The sequence below is a fragment of the Lissotriton helveticus genome, chromosome 6, assembly GCF_964261635.1.
Source record: "Lissotriton helveticus chromosome 6, aLisHel1.1, whole genome shotgun sequence".
NCBI classification, from domain to species: domain Eukaryota; kingdom Metazoa; phylum Chordata; class Amphibia; order Caudata; family Salamandridae; genus Lissotriton; species Lissotriton helveticus.
The window spans coordinates 1,500,771,444-1,500,789,405 of record NC_136067.1 but is presented as its reverse complement, the minus strand read 5'-3'; the positions used below and the strand labels follow the sequence as shown (position 1 = coordinate 1,500,789,405).

Sequence of the window (17,962 nt, the reverse complement as noted above, 5' to 3'; positions counted from 1 at the left end):
CAAAAGTCATCTTAGACTCAGGACAAGATTCCTTGAACACAACAAAAGCATTAAAGGTTGCCAAGTGGAAAAGATGGATAGCCAACTTCTTGTACCAAATGTAAGCCTTACAAAGAGCAGCATACGGTTCCAGCCTCTGATCTACTGTCAACACCACCCATGTGCCTATTATAGTCTAAAATGCAGACCGGTTTGCGCCCTTCAGCAACCTCACCCCAAACAGTCACTGGTTCAGTGCTTTCATCATGGATGGTAGTCCACATGTAGACATCTCTTGTGTCTGAAAACTTCACAGCTAGAAGCTCCTCGCAAGCTTTTGACAAACCAGTTCTTTTGGGAAACCTTTACGGTTACAGCGGATTGTGCCACAAGCAAGTGTCCACTTTGGCAAATACCCTGAACAACTGCACACCAGTGTAGAAGTGATCTACATATAAATGATGGCCTTTGTTAAATAATCCTCTACCAAGTTCCACACAATTTTCTCAGTCACTCCAAAAGTGGATGGACAACCAGGGGGGTTAATCCTGGATTCCTTACCGGTGTACATCCTGAAATTATAGACATATCCAGTTCGACTGTCACATAGCATATGCAGCTTAATTCCATAGCGTGCCCTCTTACTAGGAATGTATTGCCTAAAAACCAAGCGGCCCTTGAACACCAAAGACTCATCCACTGCAATTTCTTTCCCTGGAGCATAGATCTCAGAAAATCGATCAACAAAGTGATCAATGACAGGCCGAATCTTGAAAAGACAGTCCCAATCAGGGTGATCCCGTGGCAAAGCTAAACCATTATTGACAAAATGCATAATCTGAAGCAGAAGCAAATACCTATCACGACTCATGACTGCCGGAAATATAGCAGTTGCCATCAAGGGACTAGTAGACCAATATGAAGCCATTGATGGCTTCCTTAGCAAGCCCATCAAAAAAGATTTCTGGAAGTCCACCGGGTAGCTCTAGAGTGGGGCTTAAGGCTGGCACTGTTCTCCCTCAAACTGTTTGGCATACAAATTAGTCTTCTCAACAATCTCTGCCAAAAACACATCATCCATAAACAACTGAAAAAAATAAATCGGCAAAATTTTCAGTGTTCACCCTACACCCTGGAACACCAGTTAAGTCTGGCAATGCCGGCTGCACCATGCCTGGGGAAACCCAGAGGTCAGCACTTTAAACGGGAAGCCGTGCAGCACCAGGCTGCTGCCCAGCTGCCTCTTGACTCACTATACCTACGGGAAGTCTTGCAGCCCCAGGCTGCTGCCCAGCTGCCTCTTGACTCACTATACCAACGGGAAGTCTTGCAGTCCCAGGCTGCAACCCAGATGCCTCTTGTCTCACTATACGAACGGGAAGTCTTGCAGCCCCAGGCTGCATCCCAGATGCCTCTTGCCGCACTATCGGCACATCAATGTCCTCCTCTAACACAGGCACTTCATCCACACCAAGAGTAGCTTCACCTGCACTGAGAGCATCATCATCAGATGTCATGTGGAAAGAAAACTCACTGCCTGAATCTTCCCCTCCCACCTCTGCCTCAGAATCAGTCCGTCTCTGGACCATGGTCAGAGGAAGAATCAAAAAGCATTCCAACAACTTGCTGAGCTGTAATCCGGCGGCTAGCCATTATCCTTACTAAGAAAGGAGACTGCATAAACAAGTCGACAACCAACACTGCAAAGTAAGAAAATGTGTGCCTTTATCACAAAGATCTATATAGTCAAAAACTATACAATTCACTTACAAGGGACAGCTACACTCACCAGCACCTACTCTGCAAAGACACAGCAAATAGTAAACGATATCCCACTAGAAAGAATTAAAAAAACAATCTACAGAAAACAAAATACACATCAAGCACAAATCTTACAAATGAATTAGGCCCATAAGGAAGCGCCCGTGCCCAAGGGGTCACTTCCATTTCAAATTTAAAACACTCCCTGGTGTCTAGTGAGGTTTTCTGCCAAATAAAGAAACCGATCTGCCATTGGGGGGGTGCAGAATATACTTTAAAAAAAAGAAAATGACCCCTGGAAGCAACTGGTCACTTCCAAATAAAAAAAAAAAAAACAATTCCCTGGCTCTAGTGGTCTTTTCTGCACCCCCGGGGCCAGAAACGCCAACAAATCAGGCTATCTGTCCTCAGGGGGGGGGGGGGCAGAATATAATTTTAAAATAAATTGGGCCTCCTGGAAGCGACCGTTGCCCAAGGGGTCGCTTCCGATTTAAAAAAAAATAATAATAATCCCTGGCTCCAGTGGGCTTTTCTGAAATGCCTGAATTATGTGCCCCCAAAGAAGCGACCCTTGCCCAAGGGGTCGCTTGCTTTTCACCCAAAAAAAACCATCCCTGGTGTCTAGTGGGGCATTCCTGGTGCACGATCGCGACGCTGTGCGCGATCGTGCACCAGGAATGCCCTGCATTGGGACATCAGGGGACAAGGGGCCTCAAGGCACAAAGAAATGCCCCACCGTGGGCCCAAACTCACCTGTTCCTGGACGTGCTGGAAACAAATGGTTACCAGCGCTTCCTGATGACATCGGTGCGCGCTGACGTCCTAGGGAAGCGTGGGGGGGGCTCGGGGTGGCAGCGGGAACTCTTCCGCTGCCATCCCTGTTTGTGTGGGCACGATCAATGCCCGGGGGGGGGGGGGGCAGCGCTCCCCCCAGGGGCTGTGCTGATGACTGAGTGGTTCCGTCATCAGCACAGCCCAACCGATGCTGATGACGGAACCGCTCCGTCATCAGCATCGAAGGGGTTAATCACATTGCTAACTGCGGTGAGGTCACACCTACTATGAGCAAAGCTGTGCTTAGCTTAATACCTAAGCTCGGTAAGCATCCACAGACCTGTAGTTCATACCGGCCCATAGCATTGCTTAATCTGAATGCAAAGCTATATTAAAAAATCTATCTGCTAAGCTAGAAGATCTGATGGCCGAACTGATCCATCCGGATCGGTCGGGCTTTATCAAAGGCCGGCAAACTCACAACAATGTGAGGATGGGTGATCACCCTGATTGAGAGCCACTAAAAAACATATACCAGCCATCTTGCTTGGTCTCGACACAGCGAAGGCGTTTGACCCGGTGGACTGGTCCTTTCTCTTCCATACCTTACAGTGATTTGGCTTCTGTGACTTTTATAGCCATGATCCATGCGGACTACGCTTCACCTTGCTCTGGGGTCCGGCTCAAAAGGGTGGGCTCGGATCAAGTTGCTCTTGGAAGAGGGACGAGGCAGGGCTGCCACCTATACCGTTACTCTTCGCCCTAAGTATAGAACCCCAGCTGTAAAGATCGGGGTGATGCCAGCAATTCAGGGTATCCATTTTGGATCAACTAATTAGGCTCTCCTTATTAGTGAATTATATTTTAATAATCTTCTCTGACCTGCAATGCTCCCTACAAACTCTTCAGAACGAGTTACAACTCTTCGAGGAGGTGGCAGGCTTGCGTATTAATGTAACCAAATTCTTTATTCTCAATTAAACATTCGCAATTGCAGATATGACGTCCTTGCTGGCCTTGACCCTCTTTAAATGGGCGAAGAAAGAGCTTGCATATCTTGGCGTTAAGATAACCCCTAAGCTATCTAGTCTATATTGGGCTAATTTCCCTCTGCTCATACGTCAACTGAGGGTCGACTTGAGAAGATGGGCTCCACTGTACATGTCCTGGCTCTGTATAATACATGTTATTATGATGACTGTGCTGCCGAAATTTCTTCCTCTTCCAGAGTCTTCTCTTAGAGCTTGACAGGGCCTTTTTACCGAACCTCTGAACCATAGCCCTATTCATTTAGCAGAACAAGAGAGCTTGACCTCCCTTTAAATTGTTACGGTGACCAGAAGACATGGGGGGGGGGGTGCTCGCACTCCCAGATTTTCAACTTGGTCAGCATAATTGAGTCATTGCAGACTGGTCCATGCTAGAATCTGACAAGCACTGCTCAACATGCACAGGGCAATCATAAGCAGGGTCATCTAGGATGTCCTGTGGAAGCAGAGAGCGGATCGCCCCCAAAATGCTTACTTAAGCACCCCCACAACAGCGACTCTTAAGAATTGAATGTGGTATATAAGCTGCACAAATTGATAACTTTCCTTTCTCCCTACAAAGCAATACACTAACCCGACATTTCCTCCGGTGTGGTATCCTAGCTACGATGCATACATTCAGTTGCCATGGTACTGGATGATGCCACGGAGCAGGATTCCAGGAGTAAAGTCAGTTGATGGGAGGAGGTTCAGGTTGAGTTGTACCTGCTTGCTTATCAATAAAACCTACTTCTAATCAATCCTTGGAAGAACTGATCATTACAATTTGGCAACGATGGATGTGTGATAGTAAGCAGGGAATATGGACCCATGCTGTTTATTTTAAAGATCAAGAACATTTCCTGATTACTAGAGAAATGGATATCCTTCATTAAAAGGATCAAGATCACAACCTTTTCTGCACTAAGGATTGAAGGAACCTCTCATACTTAATTGCGAGTACCGTGACTTTACAGTTTTTCTTTAGAAAAAAAAGAATTTGAAGAGGAATTATAGTTTCTACAAGACTAATGAAGTTTGAGAAGAAATTGTTTCTACAAGGCCAAAGGATAAAGAGAAACAGTTTGCAACTGTTACGCCTGAAGTGGAAACTGTCTCATCTTCATCTTCTCTATTGATTGGTATCACTTCCTTGCAATTACCAAAAATGGCAACATTGTTAAATTCACAACTTCACTACTGGATGTTCATGATTCAGAATCTAATTGTTGCTTGGTGATTACAGCAATATAAATCTCGCGTATTATATAAATTACGTGGATTTTATCTTCATTTGGGTTCACGGCTAAAGATTGACATTCGATTTGTGAGTAATGTGTTTTGCATGGTACGAGTGAAGAGACTGTATTTAAGTTTCGCTTTTAACACATAATTTGCTCACAAATCCTTCCTGCTCACTAACTTAGCATGTGAATGTGTGAAACTTGGAATAAAACGTCGCTTGATACATTGACGGTTTGTGTTAACCGTTGTCTGCCGCATTGTTCGAGCTGCGGTGTGTTCAGTCAGCTGTGTTCCTCCGTTGTTGTGCGCGCTGTTGAAGTACTGGAGCGAGGCAAACTGCTGCTGGAGCGAGACGACCCGCGACATCATCTGCATTTTTCAAGTCTCCCTGTGCGTCTCTGCGCGTTGCCGGAACCAAGCTTTCTCTATTATTCTTACAAGCAACGTCTCGTTGCGATGTCACGTTACGTAGCTTTGCGTGCCTCCATTTTGAGAATACTTTCAGCATAACAAATACCGGATTGCATCGGAAGCACTACGAAGACTTTAAAGTTAATTTCTTCAGTTTACAACAGGATTATATTGAATGTTCACTGAATTTAAGGTACTTTATATATTTTTTTGGGTGCAATATTGATTGCGCAACGTAACTCTGATACAACAATTAAAATACCGTCAACAAGTGGAACAAGTTGACGGTAAAACAAGTTTATTGTATGAATGTTCCACATCACACTTGCCTAACAAAGCTTATTACTCTTCATGTATTTAGCGCATATATATTTTTTCTTTCTTAATGCATATAGTTCATCTTAGTTCTTGAGCATTTCATATTTTATTATTCTGTTGTAGAGTACATTGTAACTTAATTGCACCATGGCATCTCCAGGGGGATTGAATACTCCAGTTCCCTTCTTACCCCGTCCAGGTGAACCTTTAATCAGTGGTCAGATTGGAAGGACTACTTAAACTATATTGATGCTCTTGAAGAGAATGATGACACATTTTCTCAATCCAAGAAGAAGAAAATGCTCCTTCACAGCAGGGTATTTAATCAAATGGAAAAAAAGCTAGACCAGCTGATAGTAGCAATGTTTTATTTTATGCTCTTGAAGATCTAGATGCACATTATCATCCTCCTGTGTGTGTGGGCATAAGTAGCTATGAATTTTTTTTAAAGTAAACAAGGTAGAACTGTTGAGGATTATGTTTCATCCTTAAAGAATTGGCAATCAATTGCGAATTTGGTACTTTGCATGATAGTTTTATAAGGGACCAGTTAGTCATGCACACCAACAACTCTGCTATCCAAGAGAAATTGTGGAGATGCTCCTCTCAATTAAATCTTTGCTATGGTAAGAAAAGCCGAGATGTCAGTGTGCAAAGGAAGCCCTCAAAGGTAATGATGAAGGGCTAACAGTAGGCAAAGTCTCACATGGTCACTATAAAAAGAATTAAAAACTTCCCATACCGAGCATTTTACAAAAATGTTGAAGTTTTCAACAAATCTAAGGTGGCTAAAACCTCATGTTGCTATAGATGCGGTTACAATGGGCATTATGCCAATGATAAAAAATGTCCAGCTTTAAAGTCAAAATGTTCTTACTGTCGTAAGATTGGTCATTTCACAAAGGCATGCAGGATGAAAATAAATAAAAATAGTTGTGGGATGTGTTGATGACAATTGCACAGATAATGATTCAAACTAGTCAAGTGACGATGGCATATTGTGTATCATTGACTGTTGTGATACAGAAGATATCGTATCTTGTGTCAAGTCTAAGAAAAAACCCACTTGTGATTTATGTATTGGTGGTGTTTTAGTACACATAGTCCCAGATATGGGTTCCCCGTATACAATTATTCAGCGGAATATTTGGAATGATCTATTTGCTAATACCCTTATCAAAGATCTGCGGCCTTCTGACATTCAACCAGTAACATTTACAGGCAAAAAGATACCCACTGTGGGATTTGTAGAAGAGATTTTTGAATTTAAAGGTAGGAAGGCTTTAGGGAAATTGTATGTTGCAAAGTTGGACCCTCTGTTAGGGTGGATTGATCACGGGGCCCTGAGTATCATTCTCAACCCTAAAAATGATGATCAAGTGATGATTTTAGACAAATGTGATCTACAATATATGGTTCATATTGTAGAACAGTTTCCCACAGTCTTCTCGGGAAAAGTAGGGAAGTTAGGTGGGTTTTCTCATAAGATTGTACTTGGAGATGATGCCCGTCCCGTGTGTCATAAAGCAAGGAGCATTCCTGTCAGTGTGAGGGAAGCTGTTATGGCAGGTTTGGATGCTCCTGAGAAGAAAGGCATTATTGGACCAATTGAATGCCCTGAGTGGTTGGCCCCATTAGTTGTTGCACGCAAATCGGATGGCCGTTTGCGTTTGCGTGTGGACCTAAGAGACCTAAATAAAAATATATCAGTTGATAAATTTCCCCTACCTAGAATAGAGGAACTTCTAGCGTGTACTAAAATTAAGTGGTTTTCAACCATTGACCTGACCTCCGTGTACCACCCGATTCTCTTGCATGAGTCCAGTAAGAACTTAACTGCTTTCATTACTCCCTTCGGCTGTTCTTGCTTCCTCAGAATGCCGTTTGGATTGGCTTCTGCGGCAGTATTCAACGTCTAATGCACAAACTATTCAAAAAGCAGGAGGGAGTCACATACTTTCAAGATGACGTTTTAATGATGGGTCAGAACAAGGAAGAGCATGATGAGACTCATTAAAGTTTTGAACGTTCTTGCAAAAAATGGTCTCACTGAGGATCTCAAATGTAAATTTGGAATGAATTCAGTGACTTATTTAGGTCATGAAGTGGGTGGTGACGGAATCTCCCTTAAAAAAAAAAAAATCATGCCATTGAGAATGCCCCCATACCTAAATCGAAGGATGACGTAGGCTCCTTCCTTGGCCTAGCAGAGTTTTACTCAAAATTCGTGCACAATTTTGCTAGCAAAACTTACAACCTCAGACCGCTCCTAAACAGACATGAGTTTATTTGGCATGCTGAACTTCAACATGATTTTGAAAAGCCTTTGATTGCATGGCCCATAGCATTATTACCACCGATGCCAGTGGGAAAGGTCTAGGGGTGGTCCTATCCCAAAATTGTGAGGACATATCTGAGGCTACCATTGGTTTTGCAGCTCGGTCTCTAACTGCTTCTGAAGAGAAGTTCTCTGTAATAGAGAAAGATGTTAGCCACGGTATGGGCCATGGAAAAATGTAGACCATTTATTTGGGGTACCAGGTTCACTTTGCGTACTGACCATAAGCCTTTGCTTAAGATTTTGACACCTGATGGCATTCTCAAAGCTACTCCTAGGTTAGCTAGAATGAGCCTCAAACTATTGGAATTCACCTATGATGTAGAATACCTTCCAGGGAAAAGGAACCAAATTGCAGATTATCTGAGCAGAGCTCCTTTGCCCTGTCAGGATGATGTAATTAATGATTATGATTAATCTAATGTTGCTGCCATCCAAGAGTCTAGTCTTGACACCACACATGCTATTTCAAAAGAAATGTGGAACAAGGAATGCGGCAGTGATGAAACTTTGTGATGTAGCTAAATATGTTGTGGATGGTTGGCCCATCAAGTCTTCCTTACAGGGTGATTTAAGATCCTTCTGGGAAATGAAAGAGGAGTTGTTCATCGATGATTGCAATCATTTATTTAGGGGTGGAAGGGTTGTGGTACCTTCTAAGTTGCGTTCAAAGATTCTGGCTATTAATCATGAAAGACATTTAGGTGTTAAACTTAAAAGTAGAGCGAAGATGTCTTATTGGTGGCCAGGGGTAGACCGAGATATTGAAAAATGTGTGCAACAGTGCCCTATTTGTGCAAATTCTGACAAGGCTCAGAGTGTTTAAACCTTCTTTGGGTAGCAGGTATATTCGGGAACATCCCTGGGAGGATCTGAGTATTGATTTGCTTGGTCCAATTGAAGATCAGACTGGTTGCTTGAAACACATTTTAGTCATTATTGACAATTATTCCAAATGGCCGGAGATTGAAATCCTAGATAGGTGTGACTCAAAAGTGATTGTACAGTTTATAGAAAAATGATTCCTACGTGAAGGGTATTCCGAGAAATATCCTTCACGACAATGGTCCACAGTTTTGTTCAGATACTTTCTTAGTTTCTAAAAAGGAATGTGTGTGGGGGAAGAAAACTCCAGTTTATCACGCAGCTTGTAATGGAATTGTGGAGCGTTTTAATAGTCATCATGGGCAGCATTCAGGCAGCTAACTCTGCTGGAAAGAATTGGGAGAAAGAACTGTATAGCACTATATGGGCGCACAGAATCACTCCCACTTGCACAAGTTACAGTCCATTCAGGATTTTACGGGGGAGAGAACCTTTTTCAAAAGACAATAAGAATGGAATTGCAAAAAAGTTTGTGGAAAATGGTCTCCTGCTGTTGTCCGATCCAAATTACGTAAGATGCAGGAGTCATAAATTGACAAATTTGACAAAAACGTTCCACTAATGAAGCTGATCTCCAAATCGGTGACTGGGTGAAAATAAAGGTGGTTACAAAAGTTAGGAAGGGTGAGAGTAAATATTCCACCCCCTTACAAGCTATAGAAACATATACTAAGTCTGCGAAGTTAAGTGATAAAGTATGGCATCATAGTAGGATTGCTAAATGTAAAGGACATGTTTCTGTGGTTGGTGGTGAGATCTTCATCCATGAATTGGATGTGGGATGAAATGTTAAACAAAGAGAATCTTCTTCTATTGTGCACAATAATGACATTCATTCCAGTGCTACAACTAGTTTGAATTATGTTTCTTGTAATCCATCTAGAGTAACTCGCACTGGTAGATCAGTGAAAATGCCTTCAAGATACAGAAGTTTTGTGATGTAATTTCTTATTGCATTACAAAGAAGGGGCAGGGTAGTATCTCATTTCGTTATTGTATTTTATTCATTGTATTTTATTTATTGCATTTATTTTAGTATCCTTATTTTTGCATCTTATTATAACTGTTAATATTACTAATTACTTATTGTACATTTTTCTTATTCCGCATTGAGAGAAGATGTGGTATCCTAGCTATGATGCATACATTCAGTTGCCATGGAACTGGATGATGCCACGGAGCAGGATTCCAGGAGTAGAGAGTTGATGGGAGGAGGTTCAGATTGTGAGTTGTACCTGCTTGCTGATCAATAAAACCTACTTATAATCAATCCTTGGAAGAACTGATCATTACATCAGACTGTACAACCGGTCCCCTTCGATGCATGGAGGGAAGGGGGCTGTCTAACCCTCTCCACTATTTTTCATAACTGGGACATGCTGATGTTGGAGCATTGTCAGAGGGACTTCATCCTTCCTAGTACCCAACACTCATTGTCTGCGACTGAGACACTGGGCTTTACAGCCAAAGGTACTGGAGGCCGCAACTAGGGACTTCACACGAATAGTGCTTTGTGAGAGGGGCAGGATCGACCAAAGAGTTAATCTCTTTGCTCTACTCCTTACTGCTGCTTACGCCACCCACCCAACAGCCACACCATGCTGCTTTCTGGGAAAGCACCCTTGGGCGAGATATTACTGACAGGCAATGGAAGATTTTCTGGAACCACATTAAAACCTAATCGCTTACCAAGCCTCTGATGCCCACCATAAAATACTGTACGATTGGTACTTATATCCCACAAAATAAATATTTCCCAACACATCAGTCCTTTGTTGGAGAGGTTGTGGTCCTGGGTGAACTTCGTCACACTTGGTGGGACTGACCGACAATGCGGCCTTTCTGGTCAGGTTCTAGCGCAAATCAAAGAGGTGCTGGGGTACCTAATTCTGTACACCCCGAATTTTGCTCTCCTGGGCCTACGGGACGTTCGCCTAAAGTACCAAACGAAGTGATAGACATAATGTGGCTTTGCCGCCCCCAGGCAAAGGTGGTTATGGCAGTTTGGAGGAAAAGGGAGGTGCCAGACTTGACACCGTGGCATGCACGTCTATGGCAGGCATCACAATGGAAAGGCTGAATGATATTTCTAAGGATGATTTAAAAACTTAGAATGATTGCGGACTGCTAGTTGGTTATCTCTCCAGGGGACTCCCGCTTAGAACTTGTCCCTCCAGAGTGTGAGCGCAACTTCTTCCAGTTCTGAACACGCAAGGGCCCGCACAGAGTACTGATAACATGTACATTGACCCCAAGAGTACCTGATTAGTGTTTCTATTCCTTTTATTTCTCACATGTGTTTATACTATGTTCTATTAATAAGGATATAGGAAGGGTCTAAGGGTAGGGGAGGGTATTGATGGGGGAGGGAAACTTGAGAGCGTTTTTGTCCCGTCTACTTCATTGTGAATTAGGCCTCATGAAGCACCCTATTTACTGTTCGAAACTGTGTATAGTAATAGCTCTTGTAATGCATAATACGGGTTACTCAATTGTGTGTTGCTGGTGATGGGGATATGAAAAAAAATCAGTGGAGAAGTTTGACTAAATGGATTTGGTAGGGTCTAGGATTTTAAGGTACTGAAACTGTTTTGCTTTAAAGTTTATAGGCAGGCATCCAATGTTAACATGTTGAAAGAGGGAATGAAGATTGAGGCGACTCATGTGAAGAAAAAGCAGCTCTTTCAGTATCTACCTGCAGAAGTAATACAGAAGAAAAAGAGGGTAATTTTGATATTTGTCCAACACATGGGAAACTTACATTTGGTAAAGCCATTGGTTTACAGTGCCTTTATTCTAATCATGGTGTATTTTGTTTTCTAGAGCATGCCAGACATAAACAGAAATTCGAGTGGCCTGCAGTCTAGGACGTCCCTTGATGGAAACTGCTTGGACAGCTCCAGAGATACAGATAGTGGAACACCTTTCAGCTCCCCAACTTCATTTAACAAACTTTCTGCTTTAGATAGTCCTGCAATGGTAGAAAGGTTAGCACTGGTGAATGTTGTAATGTACATGCTTTGGAGTTCTTTAGTCTGTGATATATAATGTAACTATTTAGCAAAGCAGTCAAGGTTTCTAGGTTGATGTCAATGTCACATGCTTCTCTTAAGGTGGAAACTTGTTTTATGTTTTCAAGAACTTAATTCAATTTCATATAACTGGTTAGAGTACCATGGAGACTGCCGGAGTGCCCTCACCCTAATGTTCCTTCAAAATTCATTTGTGTTCCAGAATATGTAAAATGTGTTTCTTATCCTTTTGAGCTTGTTCTGGGGATTGTTTGTAGACTATCTTGTAGCAGCCAGAATTCATGTTAGCTGGATAATGGTTCTGGTCTCTCTAATTTTGATGTGCTTGATGCGGTTAAATGTAACACATTTGGAGAATTTTACCTAGTTTCATCTGTCTTAAACTGGGAATATTTAGGTAAAGTTCTGTGTTCCGCATCAGAGTAAAACCATGCAAAGTAAAGCTCTATGGACTCTCAATTACCTCACTTGTTCCCAGGATGCTTTACTGATTTCTTAGCTGACCAAGAAGGAACAAGCAGGACCATCACTCGTACAGGAAAAGCTAAATGCCATATTTTCCCAGCAAGCCTCCTAGTAGGTCAAATAATACTACTGCTGCTGCTACTACTACTACTACTTCTACTACCCTAGGAGCACCAGGACCCAGCAGAGGTCACCTGTTGAAGCATACTGACTCTTTCTGATGGATACCACTTTGAACAGATTCCTCACCTTGGGAATATCCAGAAACATTTTCATAGTAGTAGCTCTCCACTGCTGCCAAGTGGTGCCACATGACTCTGCTTGTGGTGCTGTCCACCAATGAAGTGAAGACACTGGCTTTTATGTATTGCACCTTTTGGTGCACTGCCATTTTCAGTTTAAAAGTACCTTACCAATGTGCATTTTGGGTTTCCACTGTTCTTCTAAATCGAACTATGCTTATTCAGCAAACTGTTGAATTTGCACTCCTACGTTGACTAGGTTCAAACTCTGTAGGCATTGTAAACAGATGTCCCAGTTCACCCCCCCCCCCCCCAAACAGCTTCATCTCAAAGGCCAACAGGGCATAAAGAAGCTAAATATTCTTGCCTTTGACCCTAAATTGCCCTTTTCCCCTCCCTTCGGCACATCTCCGAACAGAGCAGCTTCATAGACTCGCTGGAAAGTTGGTGGCAACATTCCCTGCTGCTAGTTTCGTCCTCAAATATTCCAGTTCCCAAGAATCTTTAACACTGGCTTCTGTCTTTGTTTGCCGATCTGCCTCCGATTGAGGATTTTCAGTAGGCCATGTAGTTATTTTCAGGGTTGCTCCTCTTTCCTTTGGCCCCTTATGGTTAACAAGGCAGGCTAGATCCTTTTCCCCCTTTGATTCCAGCCTGTCTTTATACCACCAAATGCTGCAGCCTCCTGGCTGGCTGTAGCATATGGTGCTTGTTCCAGCGGAGAAACCATTTTTGGGTGCAACAGTTCATAGGTAGGTTGCCCTGAGACACATGCCTGTTCGGTCGTTTTTTTTAAATTGTAATGTTATATAGGTATAAGCTTTTATTTGGTTCATCTCCAGTTTCAGTGTATATTAGAATTATATTAATGTTGATCAATAAATGGGGTACACCAACACAATGCAGTCGTATATATATTTAGGGATTAATGATCTCAGTAACCTCACCAGAGTATTATCACTTTTTTATCACTTTTTCCTTATCCTTCTGTGTTTGTGGGCAGCCTCAACGCTTATAGATCTGCGGTTCTGCAGGCCAGCTCTCCACTTGGCAATATTGGGTGTGTTGGAAGTGCCCCATAGATGCTACGTCTTTTTTAGCAATTGCAAATCTGAGTCCAGTAAAGAGATGCAGATATCTATTTGCTTGTAGTTTGCTTACAATGATGAGTAATGCCAATCTTGCAGAAAGGGCGCTCTTTACGTGTGTAACTTCAGATAGAAAATGTACACTGTGCCAGTATCATTACTGAAGAAAATGGGGCGTTCTTACACGGAGTGAGGGTGTAGGATACAGTAGCCTGTAGAGAATGAGACTTAAATCAACTACATATCTGCAGTCATTCCTCTGTTATGTACTCTGTGCAGAAATTTAAATTATGGAAGTCTGAACTGTTCTGTGATGGCAATTTCCATTGGGGTGGCACAGGCCTACTTCCCTAGCATCTGCAAATCATTCATCCAGTTGCACCTTAGTTGCAGGAATGTCCGGTTTACGATTTACTACGGTCTATATCTTTTTGAGCAACACAGCAGTTGCAATTTTGGCTCAGAGGACTGAAGTATATTTTGTCTGGTGTATTCAAATATGGCATGAGTACTTGTCTGAGCTGAAGCTAACAGAATAACTGGGGGTTTAAAAGACCACATTCTTCCTGCAACTCAATTAAGTATTTCATGGCCTTATTGGGAGCAGTTGCCCATTGACAAAAACCCCAGTGTTGTGTTCCATCCTATAATACCCTGTTCATTGTTACCCTTGCAATGAAAGAAACCACCCACCAAGGAATAGGTGCTGTTACGTTCTTGGGTTGACCCATTTCATGGCAGGGGTCTAAATAACCTGGTGGCTTGGGGAGTGAAATGTCTTAGTGTGGCTTGGCCCCATACATACAATGTGTTGGATCCACTCTGCCAGGTACTCCACTTTCAGTGGTGTTGGAGGTACTGTTTTAAACACTCTATCATTAATTACTGCCAGATGTGCCACACAATATTTATGCAATAAAGTTTGATATACCCAGTCCCCCATCATATGGTGACTTGTACCATTTTACAGTACGGACGCTAGGTGTTTGTTACACCACAAATGGGGACCTGGCCTTGGTAGAGGTTTGCTTGAATAATTAGTAGAGGACTGAAGTGAATTATTTTGTTTACAGTCTCTAGGCAATATTATCATTTTAATTATAGTCACTATGCCCATTAGTGAAATCTGAAAGTGCTTCCAAAGTTGACTCTTGTTTTTGATTTGCTATCTGCACAGAGGTTTGTGTTCCATACATGTTCTTGGGTGTTGGAGACCTATGCCCACATATTTAATCCCTTCTGTAACTTTAACAATGGCTAGACTTCTTAACATTTTGCCATAGCGATCTTCCCCATAAGCGATGTATTCCAAGTTGCCCAAAGGCCAAAATAAACACCAAATCCTTGAACACTTGCATTACAAATGACCCCGATTTGGCAGGGCCCTGCAGATACGAGGAGGTCATCCACGTATAGTGATATATCGACCAGGCTGTTCAGTACCTTTAATATCATTGTGAGTTCTGATAATAGTTGCCAGGGGTCCACTGCATAAAGAAGTGGTGATATGGGGTCATCCTTGTTATGTCCATTGGTCCATGGAAAGGGTTTTGACATCCCATTTACCAGTACTAGTTCTGTGGTTTTGGAATGAAAGAGGCAGTGTATTCAATAAATGTTAAGCCCAATACTAGGTTCTTCTGGAACATGAAAAGGTATGTCCAATCTAGAGTTAAAAGAACTCTTCCAGCTCAATCTGAAGAGCAGCTGCCTGCTTTAGCAATTTGTTAAGCGTAAAGCATTAAAGTCTTCAGACATTGTCTAATTGACCTGTTGGGCATAAAGCCACCTCGGTCATGATCAAGCGTTTCACGAAATGGGGCAGCAGGAATCACATTTCCATGTGCATAACATTTTCAACAAAGGAGGGGCCAAGCTAGAGGCCTTAGTTTTGTAGTATTCGATTGGAAGGCCATGTGTTCTGGAACTTGTCCGTTTGCAGGGCTTCAGTTTGCCGCTGTGATCTTCTTGGTTATTTCCTGGTTAAAGCACTCATTTCCTAACACTTGTAGCACACTAATTGGAAGGTTGAAAATGTGTTTAATTCTGGAGTGTATTGTATCAACAAAGTACCCACTGTCCATTGGTATGTGGATGACCTGCACTCCAAAAAACAAATTCCAGCATTATCCCCTGATCCTGTTTCTACCATGACCTTTGTTCTTCAGCAACGCTTACATTTGGTTCCGACTTGCCTCATGCCTTCTCCGTGTAAACCCATCTACAGTTATGACTCTCCGATGTCTTTCCGGTGGCAAATACTCCAGCATGTAGGGTTGATCTGGTTGCAATATGTTGACCCTCAAAAAGGGTCAGCATGGCAGCTTTTGCCTTGGCCACGGGTGTCCAAGTGACTGCTATTTACTAAGCAGCTACTTTGTCTTTGTTTACAAAGTTCAGCGAAGGGTTATGAGAGTGTTCAGAAATATGATGGCACTCAACAGGTAGTGGTCAGAGGGTGATTGTGAGATTTGGGTGGTTGTGAGGTTTGGGTGGTTGGTGCTTCTTGATCAGAGATAACCCTGGTCTCGGAGAAAAGAAGGGGGAGAGGAGCTCCACCTTCTGTGTACATGCAAACAAAGTCAAGCGCACACAACCTGAGTAAATTCGTAGGTAGGGTCTTGTATCATTCAAATGGAAGGATAAGATCAAACTCCAATGTTATCTTAATTGTTTTTTATTCATCCGGTGCGAGTATTTGTTTCACGTACCCGGCGGCGGAGCATTCCACCCTTAACACGCTTCCCTGACGCCTTGAAGCATTTCCTTCTCGCGTCTACCATTGTTTATACCCGATTAGGACCGGGTTGGAATTATCACCGGTCCCACGATACTGCCTGCAGCCTAACTTCCACAGCCCTGAAGAGTCACGGGTCTACCCCGTTAATGACGAAACACGTGTCGGCTGGTTTCTTGTGAAACAAATACTCGCACCGGATGAATAAAAAACAATTAAGATAACATTGGAGTTTGATCTTATCCTTCCATTTGAATGATACAAGACCCTACCTACGAACTTACTCAGGTTGTGTGCGCTTGACTTTGTTTACTTTGTCTTTGTTGCATGCCTCTGTCACGCATTGGCTGAGAACTCTGGCAAGAATTATGTGGACTTTTCTTGAGTTATGCTGCGTCATTTCCTTTATTTGCCTCTAGTCTGTACATCTCAGAGTGGGTACTGCTTTGGCACTCATTGATAAGTTGAGTAATACGCGAGAAGTATCCATCAAAAGAAAGCTACTTATCTTTGCTAATATTTCTGGTGGATACTATGCTATAAATCCTTGCCGATTCCTCCACACCTTCTCCTATGGTAGTGCAGCTCATATTAAGGTTCCAATTGTTATATTTTGTTCTGTACTCCACTGTGGTTTGGGACTTTCCTTCCCTGCATGCCTTGCTAGACTTGGAGGTAAATGATTCACAGATTAACACAATTATCCAGATCTGTTGGCTCTGCATTAACCTGAATTTCTGATGTGTTTTAAACAGGAATCTGACTGAAACCGCTCATGAAAAGCGAATCGATGCTCCAGTGTCTGTAGATCCTGTTGGAGGATTATCTGATCCAAGTATGTACTACACTGCATACATAATTGCAAATAACATTCATCAAGTAATTCATGTCCAATTCAATGTCTGTCTTAATGTGCTTATTCTTTTAAATGCAGCTGAATTGGGGAAAGCAGTCCCACCTTCAGATGGATGCATAGTTTTTGCAGCAGCTGGGCTAAACGTGATTCCTGGTCTTCTGTCTCCTCCCCATAATGTTTCTCAAGGGCAAGTAAACGGTGTTGAAGCGTCTCCCAAAAGCAGTGCACCCAAAAGATGCCATTCACCAGGTTTGGAAGAATCCCCCAAGAGACTCAAGGATATGGAAAAGGTATGCACATCCCTTTTAACACCCTGCTCTTACCAGGTGCATTCATGTTTTAATGAATATGCATGCCACCCCCACCCCCTAAGACTTCTCATTTGGCAACCTCTGTCGGTGCCTGATACAATGTAAATTTCTTGTCAGTTCTCCCAGCTTACAGTAGGTAGTGTGCAAAGATGGCAGCAGGTGTAAATCAGCCAAGAATCACTACTGGAAGTGATATAGCTGCATGGATGTGGCACCCAGACCAGTATATACTGTGCATTTGTTTGCCATGAAATTGTTGAGCAATTATCCTGGAAAAACCTTTGCCTATTGCATGGTCCACTCCCAAATCTGACATCGAACAGTGACCAGAGAGCAAGACAAAATGTCTGTCCTGTCCACATTTGTTCTGTATCGGATGTCTAAAGTGAAAGCATTTAAACTGGTATAGCAGGTTATAATTGTTTGTATAATGTCATGAGCTCTTTGTCCTACTCTGCTGTCTTAGTGCTGTATGGCTTTGCTGGGAACTCT

General features: G+C 42.6%; 1 protein-coding gene across 2 annotated transcripts in view; it reads left to right on the top strand.

The window, feature by feature from the left end:
* The window catches only part of PAPOLG (poly(A) polymerase gamma), a 522,398-nt gene that overhangs the window by 453,814 nt on the left and 50,622 nt on the right, over nt 1–17,962 (top strand). For both annotated transcript variants that reach the window (XR_013596236.1, XM_078649302.1), the window contains exons 16-19: nt 11,342–11,463; nt 11,563–11,726; nt 17,059–17,138; nt 17,238–17,449. Coding sequence is in view for 1 of the 2 variants with exons in the window: in XM_078649302.1 (XP_078505428.1) it covers nt 11,342–11,463; nt 11,563–11,726; nt 17,059–17,138; nt 17,238–17,449 (578 nt within the window). In the remaining variant the exon portion in view is untranslated. The remainder of the gene's footprint in view (nt 1–11,341; nt 11,464–11,562; nt 11,727–17,058; nt 17,139–17,237; nt 17,450–17,962) is intronic.